We start from the raw sequence: 16,814 nt of genomic DNA, 5'->3' as shown, positions 1-16,814 counted from the left end.
GCACTCACGGAGAGATGAGGAGCTGCACCTTAGTCTGAGAGCTCTACAAATATTAAAATAATGGTATAATGAAATAATATGTATGTATGTTGTTTAAAAACTCAGTAATAATTTGAAATATCTTCGAACTTTCCATCTTGATATATTTATGTTTTGATTTATCTATCTTGTATTACTGATTGCTATAACTTTGGATAATAATAACATTAATTGCCATCATTTATTGAGTACCTGCTCTGTGCTACTCATCATACAAGGTGCATTATGAATGTGATGTCCTATAACGTGCTAACATGTAAAGTCACTGGGCAAAAAAAAGTCACTCAGATAGAGGTCAAGAAATATTGATCTGAGGCAAACAGGTCTTCCTATTCTGCACCTAATTGTGATCTTGGATGAATCACTGCATTGTTCCGAAAGTATTCTCTCATCTGTAACATGGGAATAATCTGTTACTTACCTCAGTTTTTTGGATGATCAGATGAGACAATGAACATGAAAATGCCTATATTTATTTTAGAAACTTTATACAAAAAATTATCTAATACCTGGCTAATTAAAATTTTATATAATTAAATTGTGTCTCCTTCCAAAAAGAAAAACACGACATTACTTACATAAACATGCAGAAATATCTGGAAAAATGGGAAGCAGATATCATAAGGCATGAAACTGCTTCTATTTCTTTAAGAAAATTGCATTTTCCTAAAGTTCTTTAAAAATGGTAAAACCTTACTCGCAGTTCTGAATTTTTACACTTAACCAACAAATGCTTTTGTAATATTAGGAGCAGTATAGTGAATTACCCTACTTTTTTTTTAACTGCAGGCAAATCTAACTTCACAAATACAGATAAAATTTGCTCATGTACTGAATATATAAAAATTTTAGAAAACTTCATAGTGGAAAGCATTTAGAAGAAGAGCAACATTTAGAGGAAATTAAAAATAGTAACATAGCTAACAAAAGCTGCAGGGGGAGAAATGAAGGGAGGAAAGGTAATGAAAATGTGCTGTATTCTTTCTCTTTCGTAGCAAGATTAAAAATCAACAGATCTTGTATGGAGTTGATGAGTCAAGGCCAGAGGCAAAATATGCTAGAGTATGAAGAAAGCCAAAAGAACTAAAGTAGAAACCATTAACACCATTAACTTGCATAGAGCAAGGGTTTCAGTTATGGATATGTGACAGTATAATTCTAGGTTTTATTGATGGTATTGTTATTCTTGTTATCATTAAAATTATAAATATGATGAAATGGAAAGATTTTATGAAAAATATAAAGACCAAAAATGACTCAAGAAAAAGCAGAAAATAGTAATAGACCAGTTACTATAGAAGAAATTTAAAAGTTTTCAGAATTACCTCCTGCAAAGGAGACTAGCACAAAAGTTTTTGATTAGCTATATATTCTTACATTTTGGTAGGTTATTCTAATACTGTGTAAGCTTTTTTGAAACAGTATAACGTTGCTACCAAAAACAAAAGAAAGAAGCATCCACCAAGATGGTTACAAATTAATAACATAACATGCCAAAATAGAGTTTACTCCATAAACTCAGGGAGCATTTAGTAGAAGTCAATTCATCACATTAGAAGTGAGTTCATCACATTAAAGTTAAGGAGAAAATCCACATATTAGTAACTCTATAGATGTAGAAAAGTTATTCAATACCTTTCATAGAAATTCCCGATTTAAATGAAAACAACTCATGTGTTTTATTGCTTTATGTTTATATATTACTTCCATAATTTTAAGTGAAGTTAAAGCATTACTGCAAAGTCTGAGATAGCACCATAATTATTATAAACACTCAATCTGATGGATTAATTAGTTAATTTGCATGTCCTTTTCTTTATAGGCTTTTTTAAGTTTTTTCATGAAGTCAAAAGCCCAAAACTGGCTCGATTGTAAGTTTCTATTCATTGGCTTTGTTCCCTTCTGTTTCCTGTAAATGTATTTCTTTCAACTGTTGCTTATATTGGGGAGCTAAAGCATTACACTGACACTTGACTCTATCTCAGGAATGTTACAGATTTTTGTAAAAGAATGATCATGTGAGCAGATAGTTATGTATATGTGTGCATGCCACATGAAAATTTCCTGATAGCAATTGTTAATCCAAAGAAGTGCATACACCTAAAGTCTAAGAATTGGACATGACTCAAACTTTAATTGAGTGTGTATATTTTCCTTTTGTCAGTCATTCTTCAAACTACCCCCAGTAGTTTCATTGGAATTAATGGTAAATACTTTCAAATTGTATTAGCAATTACTACTAGCTGCAACTATTCATTTCTCCAGATCTGTTATGTTTTCTGACGGGGCTTAAACATCTATAGTGATGGCAACAGATAGATGGTTTGGCCTTATCGGACTACTAGTTCATTTGTACCAGCTAATTACATTAGAAATTTTATATAATTAGATTGTGTCTTTAATTTAATATAATTAAATTAAAATGTGGGGGAAAATTAGATCAATTAAAGTGAGTAAAATGATGTGATGGCGAATTAAATTTTAACAATCATCAAGTAGTGGAAGAATGAAATATATAATAAAACTTCATATTAGTTACCAACATATTTTTTCATAATCCTTTATGTTTTCATCTGGAAAACGCAGATTATTCACAAGTGGAGAACTCTGTTTTCTCCATTCCATTTAAGATGGATCTCTTTATTAGACATTGGATTTTTTTTCACGTGTGTGATGCGGTCATTCTTAAAAGAAGCTCATGATTATTCCCTATATTTGGGTGGATTTTTGCTGTCATGATAATTTTACCCAACCAAACTTCAGTGAAAAAGACCTGCATTTCAAAAGTGAAATTTTAGTAAATTATTAGAACATCTACCTTTAATATGAAGCTAGTACAAACTCTTAAAGTAAAGGGATCCTAAGCAATCTCACTGAAGACTATTGGGCAAACACAGGCAGTTGGTGTAATTGGAGATCTGGATTTGTGGTCAAATTCTGTCATCTATTAACAATGACATTGCAAATCACTTGACTACTGCTGGTTTTATTTCTCTATCAACAAAGGAAAGGATTAAACTAGATTATCTTTAAATTCCATTCCAGGTTAAAAAAAAAAATTCTATAGTTCTAATGTGTTGGAGAAAGATTTCTCTAGGAAAAAATTTCCCTTCTGTATAAGAAAAAGGCCATGGCCATAATTTGTGGGCAGCAATTTTGCAATCTTACTTCAGTCTTAGAGGCTCTGTTCTTCCCACATTATTTGCATTGATATGAACTCACACAATGAAAGAGTGGCCCACTGCACTCAGAATTGCAGAATTCTGTGGTAAAATGTTCTCTTTAGTAATGCATTGTTACAAGGTATTTGACCACGGGAAAAATGTATAGCTTGTTTGGCTTTGTGGGCATAAACTTTTCAAATGAAAGTAACAATTGAAACTTGCTGGAGAATTTATTCCTATTAGAACACTGTGATAGTCTAGAATAAAACAATAGTAATTTGATAATTGGTATAATTTTTAGAAGCTGAACTCTGCAGTGACGAGTTTTTAAAAGTACAACCATAAACTTACATTAGTATATAGATGTAATCAATTTTATAATCAATGTAATAACAGCAATTTGGTTTTTAAAAGAAAATGCCTAAATAAATTTGCCTTTGGCTTTTAAAAAAAAAAGCAACACACACATTGAAGGGGAATGTAGTACATATAAATACTATGAGGCAAAATTTTCATATTTATTATATTGAGATGCTTTGAAGGGATAAAAGAAGATTCAAGTTCTGTTCTAAATCATATTCTTAATCTTGTTCACTTTAGCATAAATAAGAGTTGCTTTGTGTCCAGTAATGGCTGTGTTTTTAAAACTATGATGTATCTAAGTTTTAGGTAGATCTCCATGGTTTTAGGCTACTTGCCTAACAATAGAACAAGAGTCCCTAAGTTGTTGGAATTAAAACCACTTATGGCACCCATTATGCAGCAACAATCAAATGATAACCAAGAGATAGAACTGTTTATAAAATAACAACAGATGTGAAACCTGAAGACATACATGGGGAAAAATACAAAAGTTTATAAAGGGGAGTCATAGATAAATGCTGAGTCGCATGGCCATGTTCCTGGCTTAGCTCACTGAATACTATTAATACAATGAATCTCAAGTTAACTTTAAGTGTAATAATATTTCAATTAAAATTTTAAAGGGATTTGTTTGAAAATTAATGCTAACACTTTCTAGGAAAAAAATGTGGTAGAGATCCAAGAATAAAGATTTTATGGTTAATTAGAAGTGAATATACTCCCATAAATCCCAAAATGTATTCTAAATGTGTAATTATATATTGTTATATTGCAAAAATAAAAATATGTGAAAATTTTAATGAAACTAATTAGAAAATCGAAAACAGGGCTAAATATATAAAATAACTCAGTATATAGGGAAGATAAGATTTCAAATCAATAAGGTAAATATGGGTTATTCAAAAGATAGTTTGAAGCTACTGTCAAAGAAGAAATATAACTATATCACCACATTACATATTTTTAAATCCTATATATATTAGCCAAATATGTATATGTAAATAGCCAAAATATGTATATGTAAAATACTACAAAGAAAAGTCAAAAGCAAGACATATTGGGGAAAATATTTGAAATATATATGACAGACAAAAGGTTAATATCCTTAATATACTCATCGGTAAAACAAAGCATAAAAGAACTATAGGAAACAAAATAAACGACTAGAAGACAGTTAACAAAATAGGAAATGTGAATGGCTACAATTAAAAAATGATGATATTGCCATTTGTAGTGAGAAGAAAAGCTATGTTCAGTATTTACGGATTGTTGGATTAATGTAAGCTTGTGAAAATGTTATGATCATTTAAACTCTACACTGTTGTATCTGAATTAACATTTTATTCCTATGTTTGTTTTTGCAGTGTCTGTGTTTAGAAAGGTCTTGATCTCATTTTTCTCTGAGGAAGACCAATATGTTTGGTCTAGAACTCGATTTTGTGCAATGGCCTGTACTGAATTGGGCCATGGGATATGCGAGGGATGGCTTTGGAAAAAAAGAGAGTCTAGAGGAATCTCCTTTTTTAATTGGAAAAGATACTGGTTTATTTTGAAACATTCAACTCTCTACTGGTTCTCACACCTGAATGTAAGTGCACCAGGAAGGAAAGAAAGTTTGTCATCACTGAGACAGAATAGTCTTTAATACTTGTGTTAAGGAAGTACATTACTGTCATAGAGGGATTTTTGTAATATATAATGTTAGGAACTAAGCCATTGTTGTTACTTCTTACTAAAAAGTGATTTATAGAGAAGGCATTGTAATTAATGGTTTTGAAACCAAAAATACTTGATTTGTAACCCAGGCTCTTTTACTTACTATCCTCAAGAACTTGGGCAAGTTACTTAAATTCTCTGAGACTCATTTCCTTCATTTTCTTCAGCCAAGTAATAATACTTGTCAAGTATTTTCCTCCCTCTCTTTCTTATATGTTGCTCCTCTCCTTCTCAGCCACCTCCATCTCATATACTTTTACATGTGCTGATGTATTTTCATTTAAATAAAGGTTTGACTAGAGAAAAAGTTCAGTGTTTTGTGGGGCAGAAGAAACAAGGCTAGGAATTTCATTTTGTACATGCTCAGTGCAAGACACTGTTAAATTTATCCCAGTGGAAAAAGCAAATCTGGAACTTAGAAGAAATCTCCAGCTTTTCCCTTAGCTCTTTTTGTCCTTTACAGCCAGAATAATTGATGATGTTCTTTATATTTGCTTTCAATTGGTGTTCTCCAACCTCTCTTGTATTCCCACTACTCCATTAGAATAACTTTAGAAGGTTACTGTGATCCTCTGTGTAAGTCCAATCTCTCCTTGTTTTCTTTCTATATCTCCTACCACTCCTGCTGTCACTTTTTGAGGATTATCTACTCTCCCAGATCTTTAAAAGTTGGATTTTTTTAGGGATCAGTTCTAGAATTTCGTGTTAACTTTTTTTCTAGATTATTTTACTCATGTCTATGTTATCAATTACTATCTATAGACAGAGGTCACACATGTTTATACCTATACACCCAAAATCTCATCTAAGATTGAGTACTAATAAGTTCAATTGATCATTCCACTGGGATATTTCAGTGGGACTACCCTATTAAATATATACAAAACAAAACTCATGATCTTGGTATCCTCAAAATGGTGTCTCCTTACTATGACTTTTCTCTAAGGAGTCGGAGTCATTCTCAAGCTCTCCACTCTTTTACCGCCTATGGTTTCCATATTAAGTCTGGCCAGTATTAGTTCTAAAAAATCTCTCAGATTCCTCAATTTTTCTCCATTGTCACTGCCTCCACACTAATCCTATCTATCATCATCTGTTGCTTGAACAATTTCAGTAGTGTTTCACCTGTCTCCACACATTCACTTTGGCCTCCTCAAATTTGTTCTACCATTCTTATCACAGGGTTCTTTTTAAAAAATACAGATTTGATCATTTCACAACTGTCACATTTCACCAAACTTTCCTATCTATCCTCATTAGAAGATGTAAGTAACTTCCCATTACTCTTACACACACACACACACACACACACACACACACACCCCATTAGCATGAACTACCAGGCCTTGCCTGGATCCTCTCCAGTGACATCTTATATGATGTACCTCTGTGTATTTTACATTTCAGCTACACTGGCCTTCTTTTAGTTCTTCTTATGTACTGTGCTGCATCTTTCCACAGAATTTTTTGCCTCTGCCATTCAATATTCCTGTAATATGCATGACTTCCTCACCAGGTTAACACCTAGTTTTCCTTCAGATCTCACTTGAATGCATCACTGCTTTAGGGAAGCATATCCTGACCCCTTTGAGCAACTTATTAGTTCTTACCAGCTCTCATAGTATCATGTACTTCTCCTTCATAACATTTAGTACACTTACAATTTTACATTTTATTTTGTGACTCTAACATTAATGTCTATCTCCCCACCACCACCCATGGCTCTTCTTTTCTCTCTCTCTCTCTCTCTCTCTCATCAATACATATCCATCTTTAACACTTCAACAATTTATCCCTAGCACCTGGCATAATGTATAGATATTGGTTGAACTGATGAACAATTATGATGATTAAATAAGATAATATGTAAAGTTTCTTTGCATAGTGCCTGCCACATAAGTTCTTAATAAATATTACTTCCTATTTATCTCCTCTTCCCTCTTTGGGTACCAATGTGAGAAATGTTTTATTTCAAATGCAAGTTTTTGAAGAAATTATAAAATATCACATATTTTCATATTATTTTTGTAACCCCACATGATTAATATCATACAGCTTATCCCTGTCCAAATTAAACAGAGAAATAGTAAATTCTATCCACTATGTTTTCATTTCATTGACAAAATATTCTAAAAATTAATTAGCTTGATACAAACTGAATCAAAATTCGGGTGGCTTTTTAGATCTATTTTTGTTAGTATTTTTCCAAGTAACCTTTTGTCTTATCATTATTAAATGTATGAGATTTTGATTTGATTTTTCAATTCAGTCATCACTAGGTTTATATTTTTATATAACTTGAATACTTCTATAGAATTTTTCTATTGGGAATTGTAATTCATGCTATAAACATCAGTAATCTGTTCCACTTTTTTATTCTTGAAGAAATTGTGACTCAGAAAGAATAAGTGACTTGGTAAGCACTGGTAGAATGACAATGAGCCGACCTTACTGAGCTCTATAAGTAAGTTAAGAGATGTCCAATCTTGTGTCATTTCATGACACTTTCTTAGAAATTTGATGTATTGCATGTAATACCATAGAGAGGGAGAAAAAGGTAAGACCAGAAAGACATGGGGTGATAAAGATCATATTCCAAATAGTATTCTCTGATGCCCATATGCTAATTGCTTAGCAATTTCATTATTAGATATTTATGAAAAGCTCTGGAATTGAAAATAATTAGTATACATAACTGCCATTCTATATTAGACAACTTAAAGCTTAGAAACGCGGTAAATGTTGCTGTAACCATTGTCTTGCTGGCCTTTGTTGATAAATCATTTGTCTGCTTTGAATGCCCTAATGATGTTGAAAGCTATTTGCATATTTGAAGTAACTCTAAAATCATTAACATAAGAGTTTGATGTCATCATTGCTGACTTAATAAATGCACGGTCCATTCGCTTTGCAGAAAGCTTATTGAAGTGCATGTTAGCAAATCTGCATTCTCTAGCAAGCAAACTAGAAAAATGTTGTTCATTACCATCCTGTTGACCTGGCTCTTGGCTCTTCATTTCAAGGTCTAATTATCTCTGCTAAGCCTTTTCCTTACATTCTTTCATTCTTTCCTTTTCTCATTTTTTTTGTAGGATACCAAGGCTGATGGCTTTATATACCTACCTGAATTCCGAATTGACCTGGCTCCTCATTGCAGAAGAAACCAGTAAGTAGTAGCAGACCCTTAAGTTTAGGGTCCAAATCGGCACTATACAATAGAAAAATACTTCAAGACAAATAATTTTATATTTCCTAATAGTCACATTCCTGATCCTTCAAAATATATTATTCTGTGCATGAAATGTATAACTAATAGATTTCACAATACTGACAAAATAGTTCTAGTACTTTCAAGTTAACATATTTCAAATTATCATATTTCCTTCACTTTAGCTATTTAGATATTGATCATACCTGTTATCTTCCTTTGGGTAGAGAATTATAATGTTTTTCACAGTCTCTCTCTGTATTACAATGACTACCATTCTACAATGCTCTTTAAATGATGCATTGTCCTTCCTGTTGTCTGATTCCTACAATGAAAGACTGCACACATAAAATAATCAGCAAGCTTAAGAGAAGGAGAATCAGTCAGCATCAAATTGCTCCCTCTCCTTTGTTGACCTAATAAAGCCACATACATAAGCTTAGTTCTATAAACTGAGGGATTACAGGAAACCATGAAATGAATTGAAATAAAATATAATGATTCCTGCTTCTGCTCTGGCTAATATTCTAGGATATTTTTGATCAATTAGGTTAGTGATTCTATCAATGTTTAAAGAAATTAACCCAGTCCAATAACTTAAAGAAAAAAAATCTTCCACCGTTTAAATAGCAGAAAACAAACCAATGCTATGCATTCAGGGTATATATCAGTGCTGTAAAATTAAGGTCTTAGAGCAATGTCATTATATATATAGGAGATATTGAAAGCAAATTATAAATTACTAGATGTTGGAATTCCTGTATTATATTAGTCAGATTCTTAGTGTTGTGTATGTTTTTTACCACACTTAATAAGAAAAGAAGATATTTGGAAAGGTCTGGGGGAAAGAAATAAATCCAAGCTAAGGGATATAAAAATATATTCCATGAAGAAAGAAAGAAAATGATGGGCCGGCGATGTGGCATAACAGGTAAAACTGCCGCCCCTATGGGCACCAGTTCTAGTCCCAGCTGCTCCACTTTTGATCCAGCTCTCTGCTATGGCCTGGGAAAGCAGTAGAATATGACCCAAGTCCTTCGGCCCCTGCACCTGTGTGGAAGACCTGGAGGAATCTCCTGGCTCCTGGCTTTGGATCAGCTAACCTCCTGCTGTTGAGGCTAGCTGGAGAGTGAACCAGCAGATGGAAAACTCTCTCTCTCTGCCTCTGCCTCTCTGTAACTCATTCAAATAAATAAATAAACAAGTGTTTAAAAAATAGAAAGTGATTTGGTTTAGTGGTAGAGTGATGTAATTATGACAATATAACATTTTTTAAAGTAATGTGAAAAGACGGTTGGAAATTTGAAAATTACAAGAGTATGTGTTTAAGTTGAAGCGGGAGAACTTAAACTATCTAATAAGATGAAATGTTTGCTCTTGAGGAACATGCCATAATTGCCACCTTTTAATATCTCCTGGAGGCTTAAATATTCAAGTCTTAAGTAAATAGAAGTAAAGTGTCCTCTTACATAACTTTACAAATGTAAGATAGCATAACTTTTTGTTAGTGTGGACTTAAGAGTGTATCAGATATTGCCCTGGAACAAAGCATAATTTTTCCACATCTGGCCTGTGCGGTAGTAGTGATTTATCTATCAATGGCTCAGATGAAGGCAGAAAACCAACCCTACATTCAAATGGGAGATAAGCAACTCAAAAGACCAGGTCACTTTCTACCTTCAGTGATTCACGAGGTGATAAAAAGAATAAACTGTCTTAGGGATCCCATCTCTTAATGATTTACCCTCAAATCCATGTATATTGTTAACATATGGCTCCCTGCTCTGAAAATGTTTCATTCTATTCTTGGGAATAAAAGTTGGAATCTGCCATCTAGTGGATACCATCAGATTATTTCTTTAGAATATTTCTTACCTATTCTTTTGGGTTTGGAAAACAGAAATCAAATCATTACAGGACTTGTTAAATCAGTTGTAGTACTATATTCCTTTATATTTTGGTTAGAAATATATCTTTCCTTTGAAAGCAGTGTTTCTTATTATGCTCACCTCACAGAGATGGAATGAATCACCATCCATCCACTCATGAAATTGGTTTAAATGTCAACACATCACTCACACACACCAGGATAATATGAAAGTGTTTATTATTTGCATAATGTAGTTTTCTGGAGAAAGCAAGGCAGGTATCCCAAGCAGATCCAAAAATAGCTTGAGAGAGCAGGGAAGGGAGAGTGGCTTAGCTTTTCTGGTGGTTAGGAGCTGAGGCTGGTGCTAAGCAGCCAGTAGAACAGGAACAGGCAAGAATGAACAGCTTACAAACTATTAGCAGATAAATATCAAAAATGGTGCCAGACTCTTTATTACCTTTCTTGAGAGATATTTTGTGCTACATGGTATATATTTAAGTCTATGTAAGGAAAATGAACTACATAATTTACATTGGGAACACTAATAGATCTCATACTGTCTCACAGTTTTCAAATATTCCCTATGTGTATTGCTCAAATGACCCACATGAGAACTCATGGAGATTACTTGCTCCATTTGTATCCTCTAATTTGGATTCACTTCCTTTTTTATGTCATCAATAGGATTAAGTGAGGATATGTAGCTAAAAATAGAATAAGCACATTGCTTTTATGTTAGACACACACACACCACACCCCACATACACACACACACATATATTCTTAAACCAGAGATGACAAACCATTTACTATTGAAAAGATCTCAATTTCTTGACACAAATGTTTAAGGAAAGTCAAAAGTCAAAATTAGTTACAACTAAAGTACCATACAGTCAAAGACTTTATAAATGGATAAATATATTGATTCTATGATATTAATATTGTGCAACTGTAGGGAAGAAAGTATTTCTATTAAGGTTTTTAAAGTCTCTGAATGTATACATATTTAATACATTGAAATTTTTATTTTTTAAATTTTTTATATAAAAGGTAAAAATACAGAGAGAGGGAGAGACACACAGAGGGGGAGAAAGAGAGAGAAAGAGAGATCTTCTAGCCACTGGTTCACTCCACAAATGGCCGCAGCAGCCAGGGCTGGGCTAGGCAGAAGCCAGGAGCCAGGAGCTTCCTCTAGTCTGCCACATGAGTGCAGGGGTCCAGGCACTTGGATCATCTTCCGCTGCCTTCCCAGGCACATTAACAGAGGGCTGGATTGAAAGTGGAGCAGACAGTACTCTAACCAGTGCCTATATGGTGTGCCAGTATTGCAGGCACCGGCTCAATCCGCCACAACAGAATCTTGGCCAGAATTTTTATTTTAAAACAGGTAATTTACAAATTGACAATTCACATGATATAATAGTTATAACATAATCCTTACTTCAGACTTTTTTTTATAAAGTGAGCTTTTTTAAACAAAATATTTCCAAAGTAATTTCTCAGTTAAAATTATGTTACAGGTATACACAGGAATGACACACATCTTTTGAAAATACATTTACTGCAAGGATTATAGCATATTTTAATTGATAATTTGCATAAACTGAAATACCCCTATTTATCTTATTGTTGTTTTATTCAGCTCCAATTTTTTTATAAGACAAACCTTCAAGCTAGAATATGTTGTGTTGAATTATCTATCTAATCTTTAAAATTTTTATTTATTTATTTGAGAGGCAGAGAGACAGAGGGAGAAAGTGACAGACAGAGACCTCCCATCTGCTCCACTAGATCACCCCCCAAATGCCTGCAGTGACTAGGGCTGGACCAAGCCAAAACCAGGAGCCAGAAACTGAGTCTAGGTCTCCTATGTGGGTGGCAAGAACTCAATTACTTGAGCCATCCCCTGATGCCTTTGAGGGTGTGCAATAGCAGGAATCTGGAATCTGGCATGGAGTCAGGACTCAAACCCAAGTCCTATAATATGGGATGTGGGCATCTTGACTGCAAGGGCAAATACCTACCTGTATCTAATTTTTGACATACTATTTCCATTTGCCTTTAGAAAACACCCCGAGTACCTTAAACTATAAGAGTAACTTTGAGTTTACATTGCTGGGCTATCACCTAATTGCAGAATTCCTCTATTTTAATAGACATTCAGTATTTGGATAAGTCCTTACAGCAAATTTATACGTATTATGGAAAAGAAAAGCTTGAGAACTTAGTGTTGTAAAATACCTAAAATTATGAAATAGGGACACTGAGACATTAAAAGATTTGACTATGTAGATGTTGAAACATTGAAAAAAAGAACATTCACTGAATTTGTTCTAAATACAAAGGGGTTGAACAGAGTGTATCCTTACATGAGTCACTGGATTTTTTTCCTTTGTTTTAGTAGCAACAAAGTCAAACATGTTCATACCAAGATTAATGAATATTGTGCATCAAATGTTTGACCTAATGGCACAGAATGCATACGAAGAAAATTGCTGAGTAATAAAGGTCCCTTGTTGTTGATGTAGCAAAACCTTTTTTGCTTTTGGTTTCCAGAACTAGGTAAATTATAGGAGGATGTATTTATGTGATAAGTCAATGCTTGTGCAGGAAGCAGAATTTTTGAGGAAAGTACTATTTAATTGTGTATTTGCCCAGAAGATGGTCTTTTATATGAATGTAAGCTATAGAAGTACTTACATAATAATATTGTTTTGCTCCATGCAAATGTTTTGTGCTTTAAGTTGATTTTTCTTTTAAGATTTTATTTATGTATTGGAGAGGTAGAGTTAGAGATAGAGAAAGGGAGAGACACAGAGAAAGGTCTTCCATCCAGTGGTTCACTCCTCAGATGGCTGCAATGGCAAGAGCTGAGCCAATCCAAAGCCAAGAGCCAGGAGCTTCTTCTGGGTCTCCCACATGGGTGCAGGGGCCCAAACACCTGGGCCATCCTCCACTGCTTTCCCAGGCCATAGCAGGGAGCTGGATCAAAAGAGGAACAGCCAGGACTTGAATCTGTGCCCATATGGGATTCTGGTGCCACAGGAAGAGGATTAGCCCACTATGCCACAGTGTCGGCCCCTTAAGTTGCTTTCTTTTTTTAAAGATTTATTTATTTATTTGAAAGCCAGAGTTATGCACAGAAAGAAGGTGAGGCAGAAAGAGAAAGAAGAGTGGTCTTCCATCTGTTGGTTCACTCCCCAGTTGGCCGCAATAGCCAGAACTGCACTGATCTGAAGCCAGGAGCCAGGAGCTTCTTCTAGGTCTCCCACACGGGTGCAGGGACCCAAGGACTTGGGCCATCTTCTACTGTTTTCCCAGGCCATAGCAGAGAGCTGGATTGGAAGTGGAGCAGTCGGGACTAGAACCGGCGCCCATATGGGATGCTGGCACTGCAGGCATCAGTTTTGCCTCCTACACCACAGTGCTGGCTCTTTAAGTTGCTTTTAATGCTTACTGGAATTGTTCTACAAAAAAGCTAGGCTTCAAAAGGTTAGGTCAGTGAGTGATGCACATGAACTAGGCACCCTGTTATTTGCCAAATTGTGATAAGCCTTCTTGATGGATATTGTTAAACACCTTCCTCTGATTTGGAATGTGCAAACTAAGAACAAAATAAAATTATTTTCTATCTCTATATTTCATTCTTTTTAAAAATATTTATTTATTTATTTATTTGAAAGGCAGAGAGATAGAGATAGAGATAGAGATAGAGATAGAGATAGAGATAGAGTGAGAGCGAGAGAGAGAGGTCTTCCATACACTGGTTCACTCCTCAAATGTCCACAACGCGATGGAGTTGGGCCAATCCGAAGCCAGGAGCCAGGAGCTTCCTCCGGGTCTTCCATGCGGGTGCAGAGGATTTGGGCCATCTTTCACTGCTTTCCCAGGCACACTTGTAGGGAGTTGGATTGGAAGTGGAACAGCAGGGACTCGAACCGATGCCCATATGGGATACCAGCTCTGCAGGCTGCAGCTTTACCTGCTGCACCACAGCGTCAGCCTTATCCCCCATATCCCATCCTTTATCATGAGATACATTAATAAAGGAAGGCAATTTGAAGAAATTTCAGGCATACTTTGTTCAAGTAATATTAAAGGATCATTTTTTATTTCCTGAAAACTTACAAGCAGAATTATAGTAACAGAAGCTCTGTAGTAATTACGTTTAAGCAAACACAGAGAATCTGCTTAAAGTTCTTTCCATCACTGCACACAAGAAGAAAACTAAGATATTCCAACAAATATACCTTATGAACTTGTTCTAAAATTGAATAAATGAGCACTCATCTAGATAAAAGCCTCAACCCAAAAAATTCATAACAGAGCATACAGGTAACTGTATAGCATCCCTATCACAGGCTGGTGAGAGAGCTTCAGAAATTAAAAAGGCAGCAGTAAAAGGAAATTTAAGTTACTAACCCAAATGGCCGCTGCGGTCATTTGGGGTGTTAACCAATGGAAAGAATATTTCTCTCTCCCTCCCTCTCTCTCTAGCTCTCGCTCTCACTCTCTCTCAGTCTTGCCCCCTTCCTGTTGCTCTGCTTTTCAAATCATCAATCAATCAATCTTTAAAAGATAGGGAAAATCCTAGAGAATTAGGTAAATGACAGGCAGAGGGAAAAGTGATTAGTGTTTCCTCTGTGCCTTTTCTTTCTTTAATGGAAAGCTCATAGCCTAATTTAAATGTATGGTAGTTATTCTGGAGCATTTCAAAGAATTATAAACAGAAACTTATACGAAGACTTAAAACCAATTTGAATTAATGAATGACATTCCTGAACTGATAAATTAATAGTCTTTTATGTAACATTGCTGTCCTTAAAAAGTAGTGGAAAAATTCTGATTGCTAAAATTCCATGATTATTGTTACCTACTTTAGCACATACTCTGTGCCAGGTACTGTGTACTAAGCACTATCCATACACTGTGTCCTTTAATACTCACTACAATCTCATAGGGGCATTTTTGTACTTTTACAGATGAGAAGATTGGGCCGTTAAATTAACTTGCCCATGGTCAGTCAGCTAGTAACTGGCAAAGTCTGGAGTTGAGTCCAAGTCTCATTGATTCCAAAGCTTGAGTTCCTAACTCCAAATCATGTGACTGGGGTATGTGTGTGTGTATATATATATATATATATATTCCTTAATTAAAGAAAAATTAAGGCCTCCCTTCAAGGAAGTAATTTTAGTTTAACCTGTTTTTTATTTATTTATTTATTTGAAAGGCAGAGTTTTAGAGAGAGAAAGAGGGGAAGAGAGAGAGAGAGAGAGTGAGAGAGAATATTTTCCATCTGCTGGTTATTTCACCAAATGGCCACAACAGCCAGAGCTGAGCTTATCCAAAGCCAGGAGTCAGGAGCTTCTTCTGGGTCTCCCACGTGGGTGCAGGGGCCCAAGCACTTGAGCCATCTTCTGCTGCTTTCCCAGGCACATTAGCAGGGAGCTGGATCAGAAGTGGAGCAACTGGCACTGAAACTGGTGCACATATGGGATGCCAGTGCCACAGTGGTTTTACCCACTATACCACAGCTGGCCCCATTATTTAACCTATTATATGTACTTACAGATTCATAAAAATTTTAGTGCTATATTTTACTTTCCTGATCAATTCTACATTACAGATAAATGTTAGAGATGTTAGGTGCCTAGTCCGTACTGTCCATTTAACATATATATATATGTGTGTGTGTGTGTGTGTGTGTGTGTATACATTAAAATAAATTGTATTGAATTAACTGGGAATTCACACGATGTTGAGAGTAATGTCCTAATAAAAAATATTAGTGTCAACATTCTTCTTCCTTTCTACAGTGAAGTGCAACTATAGGAACAGGGCAGTTACAGAAAAAAAAAAAAAAAAAACCACAAAACTGTTCTTATATGGAAAGGAATAATAAAAAATTTTCACACTTTAAAGTGGCTTGTAATACTCACTAGAGAGCCCCTCAGAGTTTAAGTTATTAGGGAGATGATCACAAGCAGCGTTGTATTTCCTTTAAAAAATTATCTTAAGTAGTATGCTTAAGTTCAGCTTCTGATCAAAAAAGAAATGTAACCGGCCGGCGCCGCGGCTCACTAGGCTAATCCTCCGCCTTGCAGCGCCGGCACACCGGGTTCTAGTCCCGGTCAGGTGCCGGATTCTGTCCCGGTTGCCCCTCTTCCAGGCCAGCTCTCTGCTGTGGCCAGGGAGTGCAGTGGAGGATGGCCCAAGTGCTTGGGCCCTGCACCCCATGGGAGACCAGGATAAGTACCTGGCTCCTTGCCATCGGATCAGCGTGGTGCACCGGCCGCGGCGGCCATTGGAGGGTGAACCAACGGTAAAGGAAGACCTTTCTCTCTGTCTGTCTCTCTCACTGTCCACTCTGCCTGTCAAAAAATAAAAATAAAAAATAAAAAAAAAAGAAATGTAACCTTTAAAAAAATCTTCTAGGGGCCAGCACCATGGCTCA

The 16,814-nt window shown here is 35.3% G+C and overlaps 1 protein-coding gene across 1 annotated transcript in view; it reads left to right on the top strand.

Moving 5' to 3' along the window:
* LOC100349442 (uncharacterized) overlaps nt 1-16,814 on the top strand; it is a 453,812-nt gene that overhangs the window by 401,172 nt on the left and 35,826 nt on the right. Inside the window, exons 18-20 of the mRNA XM_089323942.1 lie at nt 1,862-1,910; nt 4,931-5,154; nt 8,375-8,448. Of these exons, the coding sequence (XP_089180068.1) occupies nt 1,862-1,910; nt 4,931-5,154; nt 8,375-8,448 (347 nt within the window). The remainder of the gene's footprint in view (nt 1-1,861; nt 1,911-4,930; nt 5,155-8,374; nt 8,449-16,814) is intronic.

The sequence above is a fragment of the Oryctolagus cuniculus genome, chromosome X (assembly GCF_051225735.1).
Source record: "Oryctolagus cuniculus isolate XC-2025 breed Fujian yellow rabbit chromosome X, ASM5122573v1, whole genome shotgun sequence".
NCBI lineage: Eukaryota > Metazoa > Chordata > Mammalia > Lagomorpha > Leporidae > Oryctolagus > Oryctolagus cuniculus.
This window is presented reverse-complemented; position numbering and strand designations above follow the sequence as displayed.